The 26,618-nt window shown below is 40.0% G+C and overlaps 1 protein-coding gene across 3 annotated transcripts in view; it reads right to left on the bottom strand.

Annotated features, from left to right (window-relative positions):
* KPNA1 (karyopherin subunit alpha 1) overlaps positions 1–26,618 on the bottom strand; it is a 55,495-nt gene that overhangs the window by 10,412 nt on the left and 18,465 nt on the right. For all 3 annotated transcript variants that reach the window (XR_014227464.1, XR_014227465.1, XM_082304571.1), the window contains exons 5-11: positions 26,311–26,405; positions 22,220–22,351; positions 14,099–14,187; positions 13,119–13,218; positions 12,427–12,590; positions 11,199–11,277; positions 8,011–8,136 (exon numbers count right to left, since the gene is read on the bottom strand). Coding sequence is in view for 1 of the 3 variants with exons in the window: in XM_082304571.1 (XP_082160697.1) it covers positions 8,011–8,136; positions 11,199–11,277; positions 12,427–12,590; positions 13,119–13,218; positions 14,099–14,187; positions 22,220–22,351; positions 26,311–26,405 (785 nt within the window). In the remaining 2 variants the exon portion in view is untranslated. The remainder of the gene's footprint in view (positions 1–8,010; positions 8,137–11,198; positions 11,278–12,426; positions 12,591–13,118; positions 13,219–14,098; positions 14,188–22,219; positions 22,352–26,310; positions 26,406–26,618) is intronic.

Genomic DNA, 26,618 nt, shown 5'->3' with positions numbered 1-26,618 from the left:
TGCCCTCTAAACGCGACTGGAATTTTTCAAGCAGCATAACAGCAGGCAAACGGGGTAACCAAAACGTAAAGAAACACTCCAAAACCTGTATTGTTTTATATAGGTTTTTCCAAGCCAAATTACTCTTGTGCTTGCATGTGAGAACAAAACATACTAACATCCAGCTTCCAACAGCCATCAACATCAGACACACAGGGAAGGGTAAACTCCAGTCAGGTTTATTTTTCTTTTTCTCCTTTTTAAGTATTCACAGTTGCAGCAACGAGTTTCAGTTTGACTGCACCTGTATGAGAAGATACCTTCTCGTTTGTCCTAAACGCAGGACCTAGTAATTTCTGATGCCTCTTCCTTCAAGGATCTTGCTCAAAACCAAAGATCATTCCTCGTTCGCCTTCTCAGATGCCACTCGTGTTGCTACGGCACCCTGCCACATCTCCCTTCCCTCCTCAAAGTCTACGAAGTTGTTCCTCATATGGAATCCAGCTGACATTTTATGCTCCCTCCTTGCCACCCGCTCCTACCATATCCTCTGATAGGGATCCACATACAGGGCAACATTGAAGATTTATACTAGAACAAGAATAAGGATTCCCTTTTTGGATTTTTTTTTTTATCCCTTTCCTGATGATTTCTAACATTCACGTTGGTTTTAGGCTGCTACTACTAGGCACTGAGGTGCTGCCTTCAAAATACACCAGAAATCTCTGTTCTGCGTAATAGGTAACCCAGAGCCCATCCTTCACTACATTAAACTAACACTGACATTTTTGCCCAACTGCATCCATTTGCATCTGTTGGAACTGAACTCCATCGTCACGTGTAACTACAAGTCTTTCAGAAAACTGAAACTGAATTTTAATTGAAATCTGAATTTTCAAATTTAATTTGAAATGGAACTGAATTGTAATGCTCAGTCCTTCGGCAAATCCGGCCCTCACTTTTGAAGGGTCAACTTTTTTTGGTGGTTGGTTTGTTGTTTTGGTTTTTTTTTTTTAAATAGATAGTATCCCCGTGCAGTGGCCATCCAAGAGGGTTGCCTGTCCCTTGGAAACACTCCATCCTTCTTCTTTATTTTAATCAAGCTCCTTCACCTTATAGTATTTGATTTTTAAAGAGTGAAGCTAGATAAAAGTGAATTTTCACAGTTTTATTACGTCTGCGTGGATGTTGAATCTAAATACCTTGTAGTCATTGTTAGGGAGCAGGTCTTCAGCAGTAGTATATTAAATTAGTGTTTTGAGCTGGTCAATACCAAGTGAATTGGCTTCTCCTCCTTTGGGTTCCTACAAATACATCACTTGCAGTATGCAAAAATACACATGTACACTTAGTACGCAAGTGTTGGCATCATGTGTCTACATATGATTCATCACATAAATGTGAAAGCAACCAAGTCTTACAGCATGACTGTTTTCCTGCTCCCGTAAGGTCTCTCATCACCTTTAACGAATCGAGACTACAGTCACCACCTTAGCTGGCAGCAGTGAATACAGCCCTACCCCTCTGGTCTCCTCCTCCTGGCTGGAAATGTCAGTTCATAGATGCTTCTCAGTTACTTGTCTTCCAATTACGTTGTTTACTGATTCAATTTACAGCTGCTTTTTAAGTAACACAGCAAATATTGGTAAGCCAAAGCTACTTAACATGATGGCATGAGTACAAAACCACAGCCATCTGAGAGTCAGGAAGGAAGCACTTCAGATGGCTGTTATAATGAACTTTTATGTTGTTGACACAGACACCTAAGCCTCTAAACTCCAAACTGTGTATAAAGCAAACTTCTAGCCAGTCTACACAAGGTTGCTACTGCTGTCAGAAGAACCTGCACTATAATGAACAGCACCTTGTGGAGGTGTCTCCAGCTTTTAGGGTCTGTCGCATAAAAAAAAAAAAGCAAGGAATATACGCTGCTGAGGTTTTCAGACAGAATAAAGAAATTAAAGGTATTCTAGCTCTGGTGCACTCGATGTGGTATGATGTACGGGATTCACCACATGTAGAAGCCTGAAAACAGATTTTGTACTTAAACCTGAAAATGATTAATCTTTGACTTTTGCTGGTCCTCAAACAAATATGACCTTGTCAGCGATGCCATATTTTCCTCCTAATTGAGACACTTTTTGAAGTCCTGCCACCACAAGCATGTGAAGATTTTAGACCGCTTGTGCAAACTATGGCATAAACCAAACACACTTCACATTGAAGTAATTTGATACACAGTTTGCCCGTGTAAACCACAACTCTGTGTGAACCATGTCACTCCTTTTCCATGTCCCCAGTGTTACTGTGGTCTTTTTTGAGAAGGGCCTCTGACAAATTCTTAGCTTGTATCTTTACTCCAATTTATAAAGATGTTTTTCATTCCAGAGTTTTTAAAACTGACAGGCAATGTATCATTGGCTACACTTGCCCACGTCACATTTCAGTAAGGATAGGAAACCCTAAAGGAGGAAAAAATACGGCACAGATCCTGCTGCTACCATGCCTAGCCATACTCAGGTTTCCAGATGTTCTCGTGAGAATTTAAGGTATATTAGAAAAGAAGTGATAAGTTTCTTAACCTGTCGACAGGAGAGAACTCCTATGATGTCTTCACTGTCAGATATGGAAGATTGTGTCTGATGTATTGCCTTTCATAGCTTTTCAACGGGTGGCGAGGTTAGACACAGAACATTTTCTGAGGGATGTGATAGCCTTTCATACCCTTCAGAAGGGTCGACAGTCAGGATTTAGCTCCAGTTGTGCAGCTCTCCTTCTGACTCCCAGGAAGATGTAGTTCCCCTTCTCCCTGACTGGGGAAGCTATCCACTGAAGCACAGCAAAGCTGTATACAAACTAGGAAATTAACAAACAAAAACTATACTTAGTGACAATCGCGACTGCATCAGGATATACACATCCAACCCAAACCTTAAAAGCACAGAAATAAAGAGGGGAAAGACTGCCGTATTCCACCACACTTTTTTGTTGCCTTGGCACTGTTGATAACACACTCTGAAAGGCTTTCACTTCCACCTTTGGTGTGGAAAAAAACCCAAACCTCCTGTGCTTTAATATTAGTTACGAAAGAAAGTTCAGCGCTTACTTTCACACATTTCATGCATGTTAACTTATACTGCCCTAACACTAGAAGGAGTTTGCTTGATTGTGTTTGAGTGCAAATCTAACGGTGAGAGGCTGCTGTCTTCTCTTTTAGAAATGGCAGTGAAAGCCTTTGGAGCGTGCTACCAAACAGCGCCGTAGGCAGTATGACAGTGGAAATGAATATAGGAGTCCTTCCCTCTAACTTTATATTTCTATACTTCAGAGTGGGCGGATGGAGGGAGCGTAACCCAATGCAATCTTAAACAACACTAAATATAGCTCTGTCTGTTCATATTGGTTAGGTAAAACACCTATTAGATTTACCAAAATATTTCATTTTCTTCTTGCTGTGCAGAAGGGATGGCTAGCCTATGGCTTGAGCACTACCCAAAGTTTCCATAGTATTCGAGCACCCTGACTGCCCTGGAGCAACAACTCGCTAGTTAGGTCAGCTGGTAACTTGCAATAACGCGGTTCGCTATGGCGGGCAGACATTTCGCTTTCAGGAAAAAAATTACCATGTGCTGCAATTATTCTTGTCTGCTTTCTGGCTAAAGATTGTGCATGTTCAAAATCCAATTAGTATGATAGAGACTGGAGTAGATCTGGCTGCAGTCTATGACCCCCAGTAGGAACTATCAAGCAATTTGGAGGGACTGGGGAGAAAGGAAAATAAATTACAGAGTTTAGAGCTGCATCTAGTATTTCAGAATTCCTTCTGTAAGGAAGACCAATTCCCAAGAAGTAATGTTTTAATTCATCACAATGGGAAATCAATTTAGAGAAAGAAAAAAAAAAATTCAACTCACAGATGAAATAGGTTCATCCATGAACTTAGTTAAACCAGATATTCTTCCCAGATGGGAATTATCCTTTGTCCTCACAGCTACTGAAAACAGACCGGGCTTTTATTCTCCATTTTAACATATGACCATCTTCCAGAAACGCTTCCCCAAACAGCATTTTCCAACTTCAGAAATTATTTTAAAGTGTTTTTCAGCTCAAGTGTCTACAACGATTTTGACATTGAGTAGGAGTTATCTGAAGTAATACCTCAGAGAAGGATTTTTCTGAGAAAAGCAGATGCACCAGCTCTGGAGCTGAAAGGAGGTTTCATCACACCGTGTACCTCGCATGACATTCTCTAGGTTGAGACTAGAAACTAAAGAATTAGAGCCTTTCTGGAACTTGTTACATGTCTCCGACGAGACTTTCCTCTCAACATGAGCAATTACACCTGCAATTGCCAATTTAACTTCCAAGAAACAGTGGCCTCGAGATCTCTAATCAAGCGCGTTGTAAGCATTCTCCAATTTCCTTTACTTCAAAACTTCCCTCTAAATTTCCAAAAATCTGAGCCTCTTCAGGGACATGCTTTGCAATATGTCATAATGACCCGGATAGTTACCTCCTGCTCAGAATCAGAAACACTATTTTTTTAATCTCATTTTTATAGCTGTCAGTATAGATTAAATTGGGCATGCACTTAGGGCAGTCGGTGTTTCACTGTGTAGCTTGCGTGTGCTCGGAGTTCAGAGGCAGCTCAATTACTCTGAATGGGGCCTGAGGGATTCTTACAGGAACTGTAGCTTTCGCTTTTGAGAAGCTGCTTCTCACATCTTTTTCCCTGGACTTGAGTAAGGCATCAACACGCTTCCAAACTTTTCTGTGAAATACCCTAGGGCAGCTGCTTTAAGCTGGATTCTTTTAAATCTACGTGCATTTTGGTGATTTGGTCGACACTGTTTTCTTCCTCATGCAAGAATCCTAAGAAGGCTTCTACCCGCACAACCACAACTACTATTTTTCTGTGCAGAGTTAATAGGTTTTTTGTACTTCTAAAGAATCACCTGCTAGAAACGAAGGTGCAATATTAATGGCTCATAGCATTAATTTCTCTCTCCCTGTCTTCCCACCTCACCTGTCCAAGTCACAACGCAATTCTAAGTTGTTCTCAGTAGTAAGGAGGCTGATCTAAACTGGTGATAAGACACCCCAAAACCTTTAAAAACTACTAAATACCCACATGCATAGATGTACCTAACGATTTTGTTTAGCTAGATTAGGCAAATTTTGTTTTAACAAAGGAGAGATTATTTTATCCTTACTTGTTTTCAGATAAAGATACGAGACAACAGTTTCGAAGACAGATGATTACCAAGGGTGTAGTTAAGACTCCCCACATAAAGCCTTACTTTTACATGTCTGAGTAGTGGATACCAGGAGTAAGAACACTGTGCAAACAAGGACAGGCACTTACTCCTTCACTTGAAGAGGACGACATGGTACAGCGGATACTTAGGTAGAAGTCACAGAAGTGACTACACTATTGAAATAGCTGCTGGTGCACTAGAACTCAAGTTACCTCTAGGACTCTTCACAACTGTATCTTCAGTAGATCAAGAATATGAGAACAGAGATCCTGAAGTTTCAAAAAAAATGCTCTAATAACAAACTTCACTCTCTATTGCCACTTCTGCTACTTATTTCATTACAGAAAGACTTGTACGGATATCTGATTTTCTCAAGCTCTTCTTTTTCTTACGTCTGCAACAATCCTATGTGATTGTACATCCTGAAGCAACTCTCTGATAGACTTGGGAAAAAACACAAAGTTGAGAAAATGTATTGGGCTGGATTGTTCCCCAGAAAATAGTCTTAGGCTTCCCAGGAAAAGCAAAAATGGCCTTCTAGAGAGAAAATACTGCTCCTCTCTGTTCCTAAGGTGGTAGCAGCATGGATAAAGCAGCCAACAGATTCTTCACTGCCAGAAAAGCAAAGGCAAAAACATTTTTACCTTAGCACAAGCAGTAGTAACTACCTTCTCTGCACCGTTAATTGCGCAGCAATTGCAATTGCTGATGCAGGAAAAAACAGCGGTGCCGCTGCTGATTTTACACAGCACTTTTTGTTAGAAATTCAGCTAATCCACAGATTAACACACAAGCCACAATAAAGGCAGAATCAAAATTCTTGGACCTCTACCAAGGTTAGATTAAGTAACCATATCATTCTCTATGCCTGACAAAAAACATGATCTTCGGGGGTAAAAGTAAAATCTTGAGTGACAAAGCCGGAGCAAATACAACTGTAGGAGGTTTCTTTGCTCACAGTTCCACTTCCATCTTAGTCACATCCTTACATCAGACAAGAAGGACCTACACAGCTTTCCACCTTCGTAACTCTTGTTTTCTTGCCTACTCATTTCCTAACATAAGCATCTCCGAAGTCAGATGAGCATTCGCTCTTAATTCCAGGAAGCCGAGCAGAGACTGAGTTATATTCCACACAAGTATTAGCTTCATTCCTGTGCTTTCTGAGAGGAAGAGGAAGATGAAGACCTCACTCAAGGCATTAAGGCTTTACGCCGCCCCTTCAGCAGCTGAATGTTCTCTGTCAGGGAGAATGTATAACCAAAAGATTGCGAGTGCCACCTGCAAAGGATATAATACACTTTTTCCTCAGGAAAAACATGCAGCCTTTTTACTATCTCCTGCAAGCTTTCTGCAAAAAAGAGAAGTAATTCTGTCCCTTGGGTGAAGAGGGTTAACCACATCATGCTAATTCCGATGAACGATCCAGAGCCATCAGAGAGAAGACTAGCAAGTGTCAGGCTGCCTTCCAAGGAAAAGGATAAGGAGGAAGGAATTATTCCTTGGCCGCTTTTGCCAGTGGGTTATGGGACTTGGTTTACTTTCTGTGCAAACACACATTGTTTCTGCCTGGTTACTAATGAACGAGACAAATACTTCTACTGTCTAATATTTCTGCTATTTACTTCTATTCCTCCAAGAACAGATATGTCCAACTGGACTTCCACACATCCTCTGCAATCTCTGAAAATACTCCCTGTATCCAGCGAGGGAGAAGAGCATTGAGAAATGTAACATCAGAAGAATTCAATTTGATTTACATGAGGAGACTTTCATTCAACTGCCTTGATGGGAACCTTGTATATTTAGCAGATAAAGCCTGGTTTCACTACAACCTGTTTTTCCATCACTTCTGAAAAAGAGAAGGCATGAGGCTTTGTCCTTGGAAGCCAAGCGAAGAATGCCCCTAGTATAGCTGTTCTGAAAAAACTCCATATCCAGGGAAAACAAAATATATTTAGCAGTTTCTTCTTTATCTAGACAAAATTCTCCCTGGGGAAGCGATGGTCAAGCTCTCATTTATACCATCTGGAGACGAGGCCTGGGAATTCTTCCTGATGGCTGACACTAAGTCCAGAGTCAGAACAAAGATGTGGTCTTTTGGAGGCCTAATTGTAAAGACTGACATAAGGGAGTGAGACTTTCATTTGCTTCTGTGTGCTATCACTCAACATGAAGGGATTACAAAACATGGTATCATCAGAAAGGCGAATCCCAGTGCAACATATCAGATATCCTCCATTATTGTTCAGTTTAATAAATAGCAATGTTAGATTTGGCTTAACACAACTGCCTTTATCAGGAATTATAAGAAAATATAAACAGGAATAAAGTATTTTACAATGTAGGCATCCGTATCTGGCGCTGAAATCAAGCAACATGTAAAGTTATTTGATTCTCAAAGTTCGTAGCTTACTTTTGTACTTGAGAATTTCAATATCTTAGTGATCGTCAAAGGCATGAAGCAAATTACTGAAGACAAGATCTTCCTGAGCTTAGCCTCATTTTGTCATTCTCTAGCATGACCGTCTGCCCCCCTTATAATCTGTAGATGATTATAAAATTAATTTGAATTTGAGAGATGACTAGGCAATTGAAATATTCTAATTATGCACAGAGCCTATAATATACTTCTGCTTATATGTAATTATAGATCTGTGACTGCGTATACATACAAATATGCACTTTATACAGGAAAACACAGTGTACCGCCTGATGTGTGTTTCTTCTAGCCTGCAAGACAAAGATTACTGATCATAGCTGAAAAGGTTACCTGGATCTGGGCTCTGTTTCCAGCTGTTATATTAGATATTGTCCAGCATGCTTCCTTTTTGATAGATTCTTTTGGGCTGCTTAGCAAGTGTAGTAAACTCTGCAGGGCTGAACAATTCAGAATCACCTGAATACAAAAAGAAACAAACAAACAAACCACACCTTAGAGGAAATTTAGGATAAAGAATCACAGGAACAAGGAATACAATGTCTTCAAAATCTAAAAAGCATATCCCATCAGATGATCCCAAAAAGAAAAAAAAAAAACCCCAAAAAAACCAAACCACAACCCAAACATAAACAAAACAAAAAAAAACAGCAAGAACTAAGAAATATATGTTTCCAGGAAAGCTAATGAGGAAAACAACTGAGTAATTCAGGTAAGAGATCATGCCTTCATTATGACTTCAGTGTGACCCAAACACAAGAAGATACTAAGCCCATTATGACCAAACAAAAAGAAGATGACAGTATTTTCCTGTTGTCTTGTTTTCTGTATTTTTGTATACTTCAGAGCTCCAACTACTTCTGTTTTCTGCATCAGCTGGCACAGTGGAGCAGACTGTTGCCAGTGTTGTGTCCAGTGACATTATGAATGGGAAATTCTTATTAAAAAAATTGTAAAAAACTGTGATTTTACAGAGCAGAAAAGTTGCAAGGAAGTCTGCATTTCCAAAATCAAAATTTTAAGCGCCCAAAGTACAAGAGAAAATGTCTCGGAACAGGGATATTACAAGACAGAATATTTGATTATGTCACATGTGATAGTGAAGGACTTTTTGACCCTCTGAAAGGGCATAACAAGCTTTAATGACTGAAAAATTAGAGTTTTTAATTAAATTCCAACTTCTTACAAGTCAGTCAAAAATTGGAAGAGCCTACCAAGAAGCATGGCAGTTTTGCCTTGTATGGCGAAAGCAGGCAGCTTAGAAAGACAGTGTGGAACAGAATTTTAGAGCAATTCTTTGGTCTGTGAAAGTCAAAAGGATGAGAGATTCAAGCTGAATCATGGTGATGACTTCTGATCTTGGAATCTGTGGACTGAGAAGATAAGGGCATCCTTGCTTATATCCCCGCTCCCTCCCCTGCCCCCCTTCCTAAAATCTTTCTGTTCCAAATGAAGATTAAAAAAGCAAAGATGATGGTTCAGGATTGCATCAGGTATCTGCTGCGACAAGAAAGATTTATGTCTTCTTCACGCACGGTATCTATGTTTTTAGCCATCTCCAAGCACTGGCAATTGTTAATAGTTGGAAATGAGATTAAAGTAAAAGCAGGTTTGTGCTCTGAGGTTGTACAGAGAGGTTTTCAGGCAACTCTCTTGCATGTTGCTCATATTCAGAAATGTATCAACTGTCAAAGCTGGGCTCTTCCTTCCGATTCAGGATTTTGACGTGCCTTCTGTACCCCTCTTTAGCGTACAGCATCAGCTACAGGCAGGACTATAGGCTATCCTACTTAAACACTTCTCTACAATTTTAGGAAACTTATGGGAGGCTCCTCTTAAAAAACTGTGCGCAACAAAGAAGTTGAAACATTTTCTTGAATTAAAATCTAAGATTTATGCAGTATTTAATAACCTGCATTACATGTGATTTAGTGAGCCCTGGTGGTTTTATTCTTCGTGAAACTACGGAATCACAAAACGCACCTCAATCATTCTCGTGACTGATCTGCAAAACAAAACGTCTTTGTGAAGAACTACAGCCCGTGGGAAGGACCCGCGCTGGAGCAGGGCAGTGTGAGGAGCCATGGGATGAACTGACCGCAACCCCCATTCTCCGTCCCCCTGCGCCGAGGAGGGAGAGAAATCGGGAGTACACCCCACTATGCAATTCAGCTACAGAAAAAAATTTGTAACAATCAAAAAATCATGTTAAAACTCCTCCAGCACTAGCGATAAGATATGCAGTGTCCTGCTGCTGCTAACTCATCTTTATCTCTGATCTCACCATCACAGAACTACATAATTCCAAAGGATGTATTTATACAAACCAAGAAAATAAGCACTGAAAGAAGCCTCAAGATTAGGAACTTGTATTTTAACTTTGGCATAGTTTACACGGAAGGAGTAATTTAACGCTTTGCATGGGGAATCGTAAGCTTTATGCATCTACACCTCGCTGAAAGCATCTTTCTTCAAACTCTTCATGTCATCTCGCGTCCCTGACTGCTATCTCCTGCCTCCGTTTCACTGCCTGCGCTGCACGCACCTTCCCATTCGCAGCTACTACCACTTCTCGATCCCATTTCTGCCGTCAGTTTTAGTAGAGCCAACAGCTCAGCCCAGCAAGCCTCTTTGGGCCTGCCACTTCAATCCAATCTGGCTGTGCATTTGTCAGACAGCTTTGCACCACGCAGGCAGGCTTTTTAGTTTGTGAACAAGAGATGGAGGCCAAGAGGCAGTAAAGTTTCAAGAGCAGTAGCCTACTCTGTACTTTTCTTCCTCATATTACCGATTGAGCCTCACAAAAGGGTGTCAATGCACAAAGTGGGGAAAAACCCATAAGGTACGACAGCAGAAGGCCATAACTGGAGCTTCTGCTCTACGTGTAAAAAGAGATTGCCACCAGCCAGTGGATCAGAAGTAACACATGCATGCAAGGCACGGACTCTCTGCTCCCAGAGATTTTAAAAACTGGTAGGAGCTGCTGTCTCTGGCAAAACCTACCAAACAGCAGGATGACAACCCGGTGCCTCTCAAGCATCAGGTTTCCTGGCTCCCAGGTGAATTCCAATACGGTGGTGGGAGTCGCTGCCTCCTACCGATGCTTCTCCAAACACGTGCCAAGACGCAGCTACGTCCCATCCAAAATCTGACCAGACACTCGGGTTTGGTATATTCATCAGACTGCCAACAGCCTCAAATGTGACAGGCCTTCAACGGCCCTACCATGGCACATCGTTCAGCATAAAATTTACCCTGAGAGGCAGACTTGCTTTAAACAAACCAGACAAAAAAACCCTGAAACCCGAAGGGTACTGCACAAATCCCAGGCACAGCTATATAAGAATCACCAGCAGTTCAGGACTGAACAGAAAAACTATGAAAACCACCACGTTTTGAGGCAACTAGGGTCATCACTCCATCACTTTCAGACTTCAAAAGGAAGACGAGGAGGTGAACAGGTTACCACAACTAACAGAAAGATGAACTGCAGTACAACCCCAGAGAAAGTGAATCCGTACCTGGGTCTGGATATCATCTCCGGTGACGATGTTCCCAACAGCTCGTAAGGCAGGAGATACAACTTTGTAGTCGTTGTGCCTAAAATTACCAAGGAAAGATCTAAGCGTTAACCATCCTGAAGCACCTCCATCTTTACGTCCTCAAGGAAGGAACATCTATCAGGCAGGCGAAAACTTCCCTGCTAAACCTGATTATCTCTCACTATCTGAATCACAACACTTTTTGATTTTAAACTAATGGTAAGTCTTTCTAGGGTTTCTAAATATTTAGGCCTTTAGATATCATTCAGCAGCATAAAAATAAAACATGAGATTAAAAGAACACAAGTACTTCAGTGTATAGGCATCCTCGGGAGGGAAAAAGTAGTCAGCTTTAACTATGAAACACACTTAATGTAGCACACACAAAGGCAGAGAATGAGACAAAGGAACATGGATAGAAGCTGTGTGTTTCACCCATACAGCTGTTTGATCATCTCCTGTCACCATATGCATCCCCCCATCATCATTGTTAAATCAGGATTGGAATAGGAAGGGTGAAGTCAGGAATGTTTTTCTCCAGTGAAAACACATCTTTATAAAAAGGTACCTTAGGTAATACAGGCTATTCATTAATCCAGCATCAGACTTGCCTTAATCTTAAAAGCCTTAATAGTCTTTTTTATACACATCACTGAAAACCATTATTTCTTGTTCTGAGGTAACTGAACGCTCCATGTCCTTCCCTGAGACCTGAAGAAACGGCTCCGAACAAGGCCAGTATCCCTGACCCCAGCTCCCACAGCTGCACCTCACGGACCAAAGTGTGCGTATACTCTTCTGCAGTAAGGGTTTAGGAAATTATTTACGTTTCAAGTCCCTGGTACTATCAATTCTAATAAGTTTTACTATTTCTTACATTTCTATTTTTATAATTATAACACGGACGTCAATGTCACAGAGAAAATTCCAGTATATACTATGGATTTTACAAAAATGTAGCTGTTAGGTGCAGGAAAAAAAAAAATCTCTTAAGAAATAGCAAGACTAGTACAAGGAAAGTTTCATCGTTTCTGTTACTCAAGGCAAACAGAGAAAACTGAACACAGACAGGTAAAATTAAAACTCAAATCTTGCTTTTTGGAAATTACTACATTTCAAGACATATCTAATTAAACTTCCTATTGCTGGAACCTTGATTTTAGGGAAAAAGAGTGGATAGTACATTTGCTCAGAACAAATTTCTTACATCAGCAATTCCACAAGTCTTCTGCAGACTCCTGCATCGATCACAGCCTGGATTTTATCATTGGGGCCATCAGACAAATAGGACAAAGCCCAGCAGGCATCAGCCAATACATCTGTGTCATTGACAAAGAGCAGCCAGGAAAGCACACTAAGACAAGGTGACACCTGCAAGACATTAAGAGGAGATACATACGTTGTGCAATTAAAAGGGCCAGAAGATCTCGTAACACGTCAATTGATTTTGTATGTGACGTTATAGGACTAGGCACTGGCATCTCAAGGTTCAATACACAGAAAATTTCAGACCTAAGGTAGCACTTCTGTGCAAGTACGAAGGAGCACGTCAGCAGAAAAGCACTACGAGAATTCTTCAGCCTCTACAGTACAACGTCTGGCAACTTAAACTCATACTTGTCCGCTAAAATGGGCCATACGTTGCACTACAGCAGCCAAGAGGCACAGAGTTTTGTTCTGCTGTGGGATGCTCATCTCCAGTACAGGAACAGTAACAAAAAGCTAGAAGGCAACTATATTAAAACAGTGGTTGTGAACATCTGCCCAAAGGACTAAATACATTCAAAACCTTCATCTGTAAGAAGCCCATACCCTGTTTCACAGAAATTCTTAAATATCTCTGCTATTTAGCTTAAGTTTCACCACCTCACAACACAGTTCATTTCAAACATCTCTTACCTTGGCAAAATCCGGAGGAGGATTTTTCCCTCTGCAGAGGTTGGACAGAGCCCATACAGCATTTCGGGTCATAGTGAGACGGTTCTGTTTTGAAAGCAATCTAAAACAAACCAACAAAAAAATTCCAACCTTTGCTTTTTTAAAAATCAGAGCCAGGCAGCCCTGTAGGGTCAACTGCACGAATCATTAAAATAAACTCAGGCCTACATTTTAACATACACCAGGGCAAAATGTGCTAGATTTTTTTTTTCCTATAAAAATACATCCAGAGGAAAATCGTGCTTGATGGCTGGATACTAACACACATGCTAAGACACATGAATCCTAGTATCCCAGCAAGAACAATAACCATTACACTAAAAGTGTGTTTAATTTAATTTAATTAGTTTAATTTAATTGCTTAGATACTGATGCAGCAGATTAACAGTCAAAAGGCGCAGGAACAGTGACAAAATTACTCCAAGTAGAAGGATGTGTAGGTAGTTTTGGAGAGTACTCTCTTTGCTGAACTGCATAGAAACATAAAAAATTCTGAAAAACTCTGATTCGGTATCAGAACATTGTTTTTCACCATGCCATGGTCAAATACTGCAACAGGTTGCCCCAGGTGGTTACGGAATCTACCTTTGATGTTCCAAATCTGACTGGTTAAGTAGTTGAGCAATCTAATCTGATCTCACCTGCTATGAAGAAAGGCTTTGACTAGATGACCTCCAGAGGTGCCTTTCAACTTAAATTATTCTATGACTCTATAATAGGCCCAGGCATCCACCCACTCTGTAGAATAAAATAGTTCCAGCTTAGCTGCTCCTAAAACACGTTTCCATTTTAGCTCCATTACAAAAGTAGTTCAGGAGCCCTCATTAAAAAGTCTGATTAGTCCACAATAAAGTCATTATTATTCTTCAAGGCAAAAACCAAACTTCAGTCTTATCCGACACTCAAGCAAAATTCTGGAAAACACATTAAAACAGACTTACTGCAATAAAGGGGGCAGGATATTACAGTCCAATACGTAGTCTCTGCACATCGTGCTGTCTCCAGCGATGTTGCCGAGAGCCCATACTGCCTGCAACGAAAAAACAGGATAGTAATTGCTTTTATTCTCACAATTCAACCAGTTTAGTGTACGTATTAGAGTGGGAGATACTCTGTTCTCACTGTTAGATCCTGGCCACTGTACAGAAGGGGAACGCATTCTGGTTGAGTATTACATATATACACCCAAGCTCATTATATGATTCAGGAATATTTACACAGATCTAAGAGGAATACCAAAACAGCCAACGTGTACATCTCCAAAGACTTTGCAGGCAGATATAACCTTGCTCTGTCCACAATATAAGAGATGAGCTTATCTCCTCAGGCTTAGTAACATACTAATTCTACCCTCCTCCTGCTTCACAGCTGGTTCGAGTCCAGATGTTCATAGCACAGGCCAAGCAAGTTTGTACCTACCCAAAAATGTGTGTGGAACAGCCTGTATTAGTATTTCCTAAGAAGCCGTACAAGCATGCGTTGTTTACACAGCCACGTTAAGAACGCTGACACCAACTAAGATGAAAATGAGAATTTATATGCAAGATAAACCAATATTGAGAATCAAAGAGTTCCGATGGGCACTGGCATATCTTCCTTAAGAGAAAACTATACAAGACAGAACCAGTGTTGCCTATTAAGACACATGCATGATATTTTCTCCCTTGGGCATCGGTTCTACTGTAACCCTTCATTTTGAGAAGAAAAGATCTAAAATACCGGAGGACAATTAAAGAAGCATGAAATCCATATTCTGTAATATGATGAGAATAAAAGATTTAATTAGTTTTTAACTTATACATTTGGGTCAAGTGGTGGTTTTGATATCACCGTATGCGAGCTGTAACTGAAAAAAAAATTAAAAGTAGTCTATACGAAGTATGAAAGCCATTTTATGAATCCCATGCGATTTACAGACAATATTTTGTCACACAAGAAAGCGTACAAACCTCACATTTGCTATATATTTCAAGTTAGCAGAGGGCTAAGTGTCATATCGAAGAAATAAGTGGATCTACTTATTTGGTAAGACCCATACACAACCACTGGAAATACTCCCGGTACCGCACGCAGAGGACAAAAGCAATCCCATTTGTCACGGACAGCAGCTGAATGTCCTCCCCAAATTTCTCTTCAGTTGAAGCCCATGTATTTATTTGCAGTACAGCGTGTTACAGCGCATAACTATTTCTCCAACTGAACGTATGCAAGTTCCCCACACAAAATAAACATGTTTTTCTCTGCATATCTCTACTTAAAATAAATTACTCCTCTAAAAAACTGACAGAATAGGCCAAATTTGTTACCTAAAGGAAATTATCAGATAATCTGAAATAAACTTAGTCATTCATTATCAATATGATGTCAATCGATTTGTTGCATTAGATTTCTACTGTAATGTTTGTAAACCGTGGCAAAAAGATGCAACTTTTAAAACAGACTCCAGCCTCTAGAGGCCCAAAACCACTAGCAAATCCTGCAAAAATTAATACAGCTAAAACCAGATGTATATACGAAATGTAGATACGGACATCAGCTTGCTAGATACAAAATAAAAGGATTCCTCCTCTCGTACCAGTATTACCAGTAACACCATAGACAGAGCGATTGGAAGTCCCTAAACTGTAAGTTGTTAGGAGACTGGGAGACTGTTCCGGGGAAGGATTAGTTTGTTTTGTGTTCCTGCTGTTTTCCAGGCTTCTGCTGTCAAGCACAGAGACAGGGCACCAGGCTGTACTGACCCTTGCCGTGAAGCAGCACGGCCACTACTACGCAATGTCCCCCCCAAAACTCATCTTCTGAAAACTTATTTTTCATTCCCATTCTTCTTATTTTACAACTGTCGTGACAACGGTTTGTCTGAAATAAGAGTATAACCTTGGGTCTGGGTGCCTCACAGACTCAAGACAGAGAAGGCAGCTACTGGAAAACTTTAGCTTAAGGAACAGAACATACGCCACCTCCTGCAAAACGTCATTTGTATCAGAATAAGAAAGCACGCTCGTTGCTCGCTGCAATGCTTGTATTTCTGCAGCAATGAGAAGCCCAATGAATGAATCAAAGATTGCAGCTGGTTTTAAATAAACTTGTGGATCTTGTAAAAAAACTTTTAGGGGTGAAAAAAGTTAGAATTTGCAATAATTTCCTTTTATCGAACATGTGGGTAACTTTGTATGAAGACACAATCTCCTTGCCTGGACACCCTTACACATTTTAAAACACCCCTGGAAGCCGTATTTCGCTTGTCTGTGGACTTTGTTTCTGCCATTGTAGCAATATCTATTTTTAGGGTTGACAACAGTGATAATCACTTAATCCAAGAATCCATTGACCCCGAATGACAGACTGGTTCTGCAACAGCAAATCTCACATCAAAAAGTCGGACCTGAGGAGTCAAATAGCATCTCTACTGCTTTCCCATCCTTGTTTTTTTATGGCAACAGGAGTCTGGGCAAGTAGTCTGGTATCACAGGACCTGGTAACAGAGGATGTTGCAAGAAATCCTTGTAATGCTAACGACTGATAGTACCCAAGATGCAAAGAAATTGAAATATCCTTAGAAAAGTACGCAAGGTTTCATTCAACAAGGAGGATCTCTCCTTAAGGAATTACTTCAGCTCTTCAGATAAGCGAGGAACGTAAGTCAAGCTCATTTAAACTCTTCTCGTCAGACACTGCTATAAATACAAAGCTCTGTCATGGTTCCCACAAACGACGTGAACGATGACAAGCGTCTTCAGGGCTGGTTTGTCCGAAGGACGTTCAATGATTTCCATTGCTTCTTTTGTGCGCTCCTCAAGACGCAAATGGCTTGCTTGCCGTAACATTTTGGCTTCATTCTATGCATCCTAAATGTTCGTGTCTTCTTTTCTGGATAGTTGCAGAGGTAAAAGGATATTTAATTCCATTAAATTTCACAGTTTATTAAATCCAAACAATATTTGGCTCTTGAAAAAAATTCCATTTCAGTATTTTCCAGTATCTACATCCAGACCTGAAGATGAAAAGAACTTGTAATTTTAAGATTTGTAGTCTGACTTTTAACCATCATCTTCGGTAGCAAAGTTGTGTGTAAACTGAAAATGCAAACGCTGCCTTGTCAACTGACAGCGTCTATTTTTATACACCTGTATAAATTCCCATTTATTGCTAATAGTGGAGTAAGGATTGTTGCAGGTCTCCAGTTTATCTTACTCGTTATTTCCTGCAGTGCTGGACAACTTCAGTAGTCAATAACGGTAAAGTGCAAGTTTTGTAGAGTACTGTTGAGCCATATGGTGCCTTCTGTGAATAATCCAAGTGCTTTCTGACAACCCTCCACTTTCCCCTGGGTTCTGAAGGCTCTCAGCCATTATTTCATTAGGCCTTTGGGTGTGCTAAACCGAGTGCTAAACCAACCACCACCAGTGTGTAGAGTCTGGGCCTCTTGGGAGAGAAGAAATATGGAGTGAGAATCAACACTTTCCCTACTTTTCGCTGCTGACATGGGAAATGGATCTAGTGCTGCGATGAAGACGGTGAAGATCAGCTTGCATACAAGTGTGATGGGGTAAGTGGATACAAGGAAGGATACCAGAAGGCCAGACTCCTAGGAGATGACTTCTACTATGCCCCAACACAGAAAACACCTTTCTTTCGGTGGCTGGGGTGGTCGTAGCTCCTTATTTCTCACTTCTCATCCACCCAAACAGAGAAAGCGGCTCATACTCATGCCTCAACTGCTTTTCCTGATTTCGATTACTAAGACCTAGTTAGTAGGACTGCTGATGTAAAAGCCAAACAGAACTCGGACACCAGACTCACAGGTCACCTCTGCCAAACAAGCGGTGGCTACCAAAAAGAATAGCAATACCACTAGAAATGGAAAAATACTGAGGGAAAACCGCATGGGTTGCTTTAGCGGAAAACACAGATGTTCCCAAAGGAGAGGAGGGCAGCTGGGGATGCTCCTGCCACCGGCTGTCCAGCAGAGCACAATGACACGTATCTGTCACTGCGAGATGATCTCAGTCGTCTCGGGGAGAGCAATGCCTTGCGTGGTGTTTGAAGGAAATCCAACGTTCATCAAGGAAACCCAGGCTGACACCTGGGTTTTAAATACCTCAGCGAGGGCACTCAGGGGAGGACTGCAGCTAAGGCACTGCTGAAGCTAGATCAACCTTAAGCATGTCTAAAGGGCTTTGATGGAGTCCTTCACTATAAATAATTTCAAGCTGACATATCTAAACTTCTAATGTCTTTTGGAAGAAAAAAATGTGATAAGTGGAAGAAGGCTAGGACATATGCCACTGACTACATCTAAAAATCAGTACACCAAAAACATAAACTGGGGGGGAATGAGATGCAGCCAAAGATTTTTTCATAAATAATGGAGACGTAGATCCTGTAATAAACCCCGTTCCTTTGGTGGGAAAAATGGATGCCAAACGGTTTAACCACTGATCACAGGGAACATCTGAGAAAGACTGATATAAAATGCAAACAATGAAAGAGTTAAAGGAGTGTAGGGTAATTAAACGTCAGCCTGCGTAGCTTAATGCGAAACAGATCTTGTGAAAAGGCACAAGATAACTGTTATTAAACAACATGTATCTTAATGAAATGATAATACATGTTGTTTAATAAACAGTCATAAAGATTCCCTCACACTGATTTCTATAAAACCAGATTTAGAATCACACCAGACTCAGAAATGAGCATATGCAAAAGAAAGAGTGCAACACATTAGATTAAAATTGGCTTACAAGTATGAAAAATAACTGCTGGAAAAGTGATGGTCGGATAAGGTAAACTGGTATCTGTTCCTGAGCCACTGCTAAGGGAAGTTTGAAATAAAAGATAAATTCAATGGTCTAAGTCTGTAAGACAAAAACAGTGGATAATGATTAGCCAGTAGGCCAAATTAAAGTAATATTAAATATGAATTGTTTTTTTCGTTTATGCTATGATACATATTCAAAATTATATTACCACTTACATTTCCTTCTACAGAATTACCATCCCACTTAGCACAACGAATGGCTTACTAAACAGAGCCTTCACTATTTCTTTTTCTCTTCATCCTTTACTATATCATTGTTGGGCTAGCTTTTGGCTTATCTGCCCCAAACATGTAGTTATATTTTCTGTATTTTTGTAATTTGTTGCAAAGGTAACAAGAGTTGCTTGCAAATAATAATCTTCACAGTACTACTGTGAGAGAAGATAAGAATCATCATTTTACAGGGGAGAAAATTATGGCCAAATACCTTCCAGTTTCAGAAATCCAGCCTGAGAAGCCCAGATCTACTCCAAACACAGACCTAGCTACAAAAGTCACTTGCGAAAGTGCTGAGCTGTCCTCAGCTACAAAACAAAATGCAAATATTTCACATTGAGCATTCACAGAACTGCAGAACTAGTATCTACTTACTGAAAACTGATATAAGCAAACTGTCCAGCATCAGACACCAAGCGGTAGATACGTTTATCTCAGAAAGCAGAAAGATTAAGGCAATTGCCTTAATCTAAGAATCTCTTCCTTCTTCTCTCCTTCACTCACTACCACGTGTTCCAGCTTTAACAAACAGGGCCACAGTGTGACAAATAAAAGCCTCCTTTACTACCCACTGATTTGTTAGCAGGGAACAACCTGTACATATACTAATCAAGATGAGAGTCATCCAGAAAAACGCTATGCAATTCTGTACTAATGCTACCCTGTAACGCAGAAATTCAACAGCTAACATTTAAGTGCTTAATGCTTTTTGTTTTAGTAGATATTATGGTGAAGTGTTTGGGTTATTTAAAAGCAGTCGGAAGAAACCACTTCTTTCACGTTGGCCTGCCTTAAACCCAAAGTCAGCTGTGAGCAGGGCTGCGACCTTTAGAGCTGCAGCACAGAAACCCACCGTGAAAAGGTGCAGGTAACACTTCGCAGTGGTACGTATTCCTTTCTTAGCACAGCTTACTACAGAGCAGTTTGTAACTGGTATTTAAAGACTTGCTGGTAACAGAGAGATCACGGATTCAGGACCCGAATTACATCGAAAAATATTTTCCAGTAATTATAACCCACTCTGCCTGCCAGCAATCTGAACTTCAACATGTCAGCAGTTTATTAGGAGGCAGAGGGGGACGGAGACAGATAAACTACTTAACTGTGGCCCCTAAGCTCTTCTGTTAATTCACACATCTTACGGCTGAAGGCTGCACAACTCATTCTAAACAGGTTCGCTCTTCCCACCTGCTCTCTCAACATCAGCACGGATGATAACAACCACCTAATGAAAAAACCAAGTTAGCTCTTGCACAGAAGATCGTGAGGAGCAAAAAAATGGAGTAGTCCTTACCACACTCAAAGCACCGATCATACTGCAGGAACAGCACTCTCTAAGTGATGGCTGAATTTGGAAAGTAGTGCTACCCCAAAAAACTCAAGCCCTAAAAATCATCATATAGCTAAGTCTGAATGGATTTTCACATGGGCAGAACATAGCCTTTATCCGCCATTGTGGCAAGCTCCCTATCACATTTCTAGTTTCTTCAACAACAAAGACTCATTTCCTCAAAGAAAGCTAAAAAATGGACAAAAAAATACTTACTTCCTTTAATACAAGTTTCTCAAGCACCTGAATTCAATTTCTCTTAGAAAACCTTTTCCAAAAGAATTCAGCCTGAGACAGACCATTGAAAATGGAAAGTTGCAGAGTGGAAGAACCAGAAAGCTATAAGCAACTGTGGAAAAATAAAAATCTGTCTGTCTTGTGGAAACTGTTAGGCACCTTTAGGTACAGGTGGAACATTCTGAGCCAGCTGTAAGAGAGAAAGGCGAGTTACACGAGGAGATCCAGTGCTTATGAGTCGGGACTCCTCCAAACATGCATCTCAATACAGCCAAACGCAAGGTCAGACATCTAGGAACAGAGAATAGAGGTCACACTTAGAGGATGGAGAACTGAACCCTGGGAGTCAGTGAGTCTGAAAAGAACAATGGATCATACCGGATAATCGGCTTAACCCGAGCTCAGGGCCGGCTTCTGTGGCAAAGAGTCCGCAAAGACATCTTGGATATTTACAGAGCAAAGTATCGAGTAGAAATTAAAATGAGGTACTACCTCTGCAAACAGCACTGCTGGAAGAGTGCTACTGGAATGTCCAGTGCTTGTAATTTCACCACCACAAAAAGTTATTGAAACAAAGAAATGTTCAGAAAAGGGTCACTCAAAACCAAACCAAACACCTCTGAAATACCCTCATAATGAGAATGCAGAGCTTAATTTCATTTGCTCAAGAAAAGCTTAAGCTATGGTTTGTAAGTAGCCATAGGAAAAAACGGAGAGCTTACTAATGGAGTAGACAATGAAACAAAAGCAAATACCCGGACCCAAAGCTAGTCAAATTTGTACAGTAAAGGTACATACTTTCAAGTTAGGATTAAGATTAACTGAAACTCTATTTGTTCACATGATTAATATTTCATCACCCTAAGTCTTCAAAGCAAGATTATACGTCTGCAATACATCCGTGTTCAAACACAAGTTACGGACCTCACGCAGAAATTACTGAGCCAAATGTTTGGTCTGTGCTTTACACTGATCCCTTCGGGCCTTGAAGAATATTCGTCTGCTCAGTAAGGAACATAGAGAACAAACTGTAATTTCCACTCATGCTTTATCTTCAGGAGAAACAAGCATGAACTTTCCATCTCTAAAGCAATTTTTTAAACAAGGCTTCTTGAATGCCTCGCTACACAGAAAACTATTAACCCATTAGAGATCAAAGTGCATTACCCCATTGGCTGTGGTTAAATATAGCATTGCCAGAAAAATACAATACTCTCTTAGCTATTTTAACACATACTAGGTAGAAAGGAACTGTTGTGCAAAACTGCCATACACTACATTTCCTCTAAAGGCTTGCTTTCTTACAGGATAGCCGTGTTCCTTTCTGGGGAAGGCGGGGGAAAAAAAGCAAACTAGAAAAAACAATACAAACAAAAAACCCAAAAACAAACCAACCCATCAACCCCACAAACCACCACACGTACACACAAAAAACCCAACACCGTTCTTAATCTTTACCTGTTCCTGTACATCTTCAAACTCTGAACTAAGCAGCTCTATGAAGATGGGGACGGCGCCTGCTTGGATCACTATTCGAGTCTGAAGGGAATTTCCCGAGGCAATATTTGTCAGCACCCATGCAGCTTCAAACTGGAAAACAAAATACAAAAGGAAGCTTACCAGGAGCCTTCTGTGCCACACCAAGAATGAAGACTAAATGCCTTTTAAAGACAGAAAGACCAGGCGTAGGGAAAGCATGAGATAGTATTAGTTAACACAGACAATTTGCAAAGTAAGAATCAGAATCATAGGGTTATCGATATCACTTGAACTCAAAATTTGCAGGAGTTCCTTGTGAAAACAAGATCAGGTTTGCTGTGGCTTTTCAAATATTATTTTTTGCTATGCAATTATATTACCTGTGGACTGTTCTACTGCCTTTCCCTACTAGCCAAGAACCAATACACAAAGAAGGAGTCTTCCCACAGCACATGGGATACCTGCACTCACTGAATCAGCAACGATATTCCTGAAGATGCACAAAGACACTATCAACATTGTTTCACAAAACTTGGTGGATATAAAGCAAATAAAAGCCATGGGAAAAAAAAACCAACAAGCAGGAAAGGAGATTTCATTAAAAAAAAGCCCTTTGTGATAACAATCTGGTAGCACTCTTCAACTACAGCAAACTACTCCTCTCCAGCTCTGGGGATCAGTACTGCTGCCAAGCGTTACTAGTGTACGACGTTTTTATTCAAGACTTGAAGCAAAACTGAGATCCTGAATTAACGCTTTGCATCTTTTAAGTGTTTTTGTAATTTATTTTTATTTTAATCTCAGCTTGCGAAAGCATTAACTTTTTAAGCTGAAATGCAAATTTTAACACTACCTGATACAGACCTCAGAAAATACAGATCCTAGAAATCTAGATTTTGGTAGATTTCTGCACACTTTTCAGTCCAAGAATTGTTACACTGCATTAGCAAATTTAAATCCTATCAGATACATTCAGAATCTAGAGAACGAAAAGACTGCTAAAAGTTGAAAAGGCAAAAATCAACAAACAATAAAAATGGAAATTGTATGCTATAAATGACCAATTTTGACATTACTAATGAATTTCATTAAACTGATGTTGATCCGGAAGTATCCAGTGAAAATCCTGACATACTCTCCAAGACTAGCTATCTCTGAAGAGCAGCAAGGATTTATATGTAGGATTTAATCATAAAAGTAAATCCTTCTAAGGAGATGGACAGAATCCTGAAATGGGCCTGCAGTAAGACCTCAACAATTAAGCCTAGGCTTGTAAGGCTTTTAATTTTTAAGTGTTATTAATTATTAAAGACTTCAGGTTTAAAAATACAGTTAATTCTGCCCTCCTGACCAACTAAAGGAGAAATCATCTTCTGGTAAGATGTGATCAGAAGAAACAATTCCAAAATACATTGTTGTCATACCCAAGGAGCATGGGCTGCAATAAAGCAGAAACACACAATGTCAAAAGACTCGTCATTAATGAACTAGAAGCAAAATGTTCCGGTCAGAGCTTAAGGCCAACATAAAATGTACCTGCTTTCTAGTAACTTTACTTTCTCTGGAGTGAGTAGCCAGTGTTTTGTGACACAGTATAACAAGATTATTAGTCATCTTTCCACCACAGAGGTTTCTTACTCATATTTTAGAACTTGCCCTTTGGCTTCCTAATGGATGCCACCAGGTCGAACTGTTCACAACTCAGACTCAGGCTCTCGCCAGTCAAATACCCGTAACGGAGAAGAAACATGAGGTATAAACAGCTCAATCAAATTTAAGACCAAATAGCAGGTACTTCTTGCTCAAATCTGTACTTCAAATATTTATAAAATAAGTTTTGTTTACGAGCTAAGCATAAGATCTCCCCATCTTTTGTGGAATGAAGTTCTGTTAAACTGAGCTCTTCCCAACATCTAACTAGGACCAAGGGCAAGTGAGATGATGCCCTTGTGCGAGCACCACTTAACGTTTCAGACGGCCTAAGTTACAGAAAGCTTAGCTGAGGGACACTTTCCTCCTCCCTCTCCACTGCAGACACCCGATGCTCCAGGATGTATAAACTAAGGAACAGCCACATACAAACAGCAAAGGATAGAAAACCAATATAATTTATGGTAATTAAAGTTAATTAAGTAGGAAGAGGAAGAAAACCGCATCCAAGGGATAATCTTGGTATCTGTGTGGTATTGTTCTTTTTTAAGATTTCCCTTTCCATCACAAAAAGATTTTGCACGAGACAAATTTACTTGTTCACGTATGGTTTAGGTGATCATGGAGAAGAGGGAAGCTTTTTTAAGTCTCAAAATCGCCTGAGTAAAAACTGGACAGAGGAACTCCAAACGAATTAGGCCTTCCTACCACTGATACCAGAAACCCAGTTTTTACTGCATATTCTATTGACAACACAGAAGAAAAACGGAGCACAAAGTCACATCAAGTTCCAAGTTCATCAACATGAAAGAGTTTCCATATTCAATCCCCCATACAAGTACCTATAGTATCTGAGCAAAAAAGTGCTGCAGTGTTTCCAGAATGAGTTGAAAATCCTTTCCTTCTACAGCCAGGCTAGAGCCAGGAATGCCTAGGATGGGAAGCCCGAAATCTACACCCGTGCCAAGGAACACGCTTGGAAACACTGACAGAGTAAAAACAAATATTAAGAAGTGAGGTCAAGAGGAACTTCCTAAGTGATCACAGCAAAAAGTTCTGCCTGCAGACCCCGGGCTGCCAAGCAGGCAGACAGATTTGGCAAGATGAAGGAAAATTAGCCAGTTAGTATGGAATATCAAGGACAATGTGCTCGGGTTTGTATTTTCAGTGCTTTGTTACAAACTCTTTAGGACAAGCTTGGAAGTTTCAACTTTGACTGACTTTTGCTCTTTCCGTGTAAAAATCGATACAATACATGTTACACCAGTAAGCCCATGAGAATTTGACTCAGTCTATGATTGCTTTTGAAGTTTTTTAAACTAGAGATGTATCTGCATCTGATGAATTATCTTCTACCCTTATTTTCCCTTCCTATTCAAATATGCCCGTCAAATACTAGGAGCTCATTTCCCTTTATCTGCCTGTCTTAGGCTTCCACACTAGAGCCCTATAAGTAATAAAAGACGTTCCTTTTTTTTTTTTTTAATATCAGATTTACAGATTTATCAGATTACAAACTTTCCACTGGAGTTGTAAACCAATAAACTAGGTTAAATCTGATACATACTCCTAGTTACTGTCCACAGACTCCTCAAAGGCAGCTAACAGATCTTTGGAATTCTGTGGCTATCGATTTGAAAAGTAATTCCTGTAAATGATACTCTTTTCTTACACATTAGAGATAAAGGTATCAATTTTTTGCACATATCCACTCACCAGAATTTGGATTTCACATGGCATTAACAAACTTGTTGCCTTATACATTTTGAAAGAACGTTGATTCTAACCTATATATTGTATTTAACGGTTACCTGTTAACATTTTTTTCTTTTACTAGATGATTCATTTTCTACCAGCTCAGAAGAAAGAACTCTGACCAGAAAAAAGGAGAGCTGGAAATGAGACAAAGCTCTGAGAAGCAAGTCCAAGGCAAATTAACCACCATTGTAGCAGACGCAAATTAGTTTTTCAAACCAAAACAAGTTTCAAGGTTTCTATGTTTATCATTATGGATAGTAATTCTAGTTCTAAACTTGTTTTAATTTAATAAAAAATTTAAGTCATAATTCTAAAGATTTACAACTGTCTTCAATTAGTACAAAAAAAGACAAACACTAAAGTTTAGTTCAATAGCTTTTCATCTGTTGGGGTCCAAATTTCAAACTCTGTTTTTGTTACATGACAAAGTGTAAAGACCCCATCGTAGCAATCACACAAGGCAACTTGGACGTCTCTCTCTCCCTCCTGTCCCCAGAGGTTGTGCTAGAAACCCTGAAGATAAAACAGCTTTTTTAACCTAGGGAAGAAAAAGTGAGGAAGTACACCCAATTAAACAAATCACTGATTTTTTTTTTCTACCTAATTTGCATCACCAAATGCCTTCATAATATAGGAAGACAGATGTATTTGTATTTGTTTACCTGTAATGTACAGTTTTCTTTTCGTTTGAGGAACTCCACAAACCTGGCCACCACTCCTGGTGTGCTTATGACTTCATCTATTGGGGGATTTGGTTCTATTTAAAATAAAAAGCAGAGTTAGATACATTCATTTCTTTGTAAGGAAATTCTCAAGTTACTGCATCAAAATAATATCCAATGACATACCGACTCCTCTTTTCTGAGAGCGCGTTCTTTGTCTACAATACTGCTTTACCTTTACTAAAAGGCAATGGATTACTATCTGTCACCGTAAGAAGACTCCAGCTTGAATTTGGAGGTAACGAGGT

The sequence above is a fragment of the Platalea leucorodia genome (assembly GCF_965183815.1).
Source record: "Platalea leucorodia genome assembly, chromosome: 2".
NCBI lineage: Eukaryota > Metazoa > Chordata > Aves > Pelecaniformes > Threskiornithidae > Platalea > Platalea leucorodia.
This window is presented reverse-complemented; position numbering and strand designations above follow the sequence as displayed.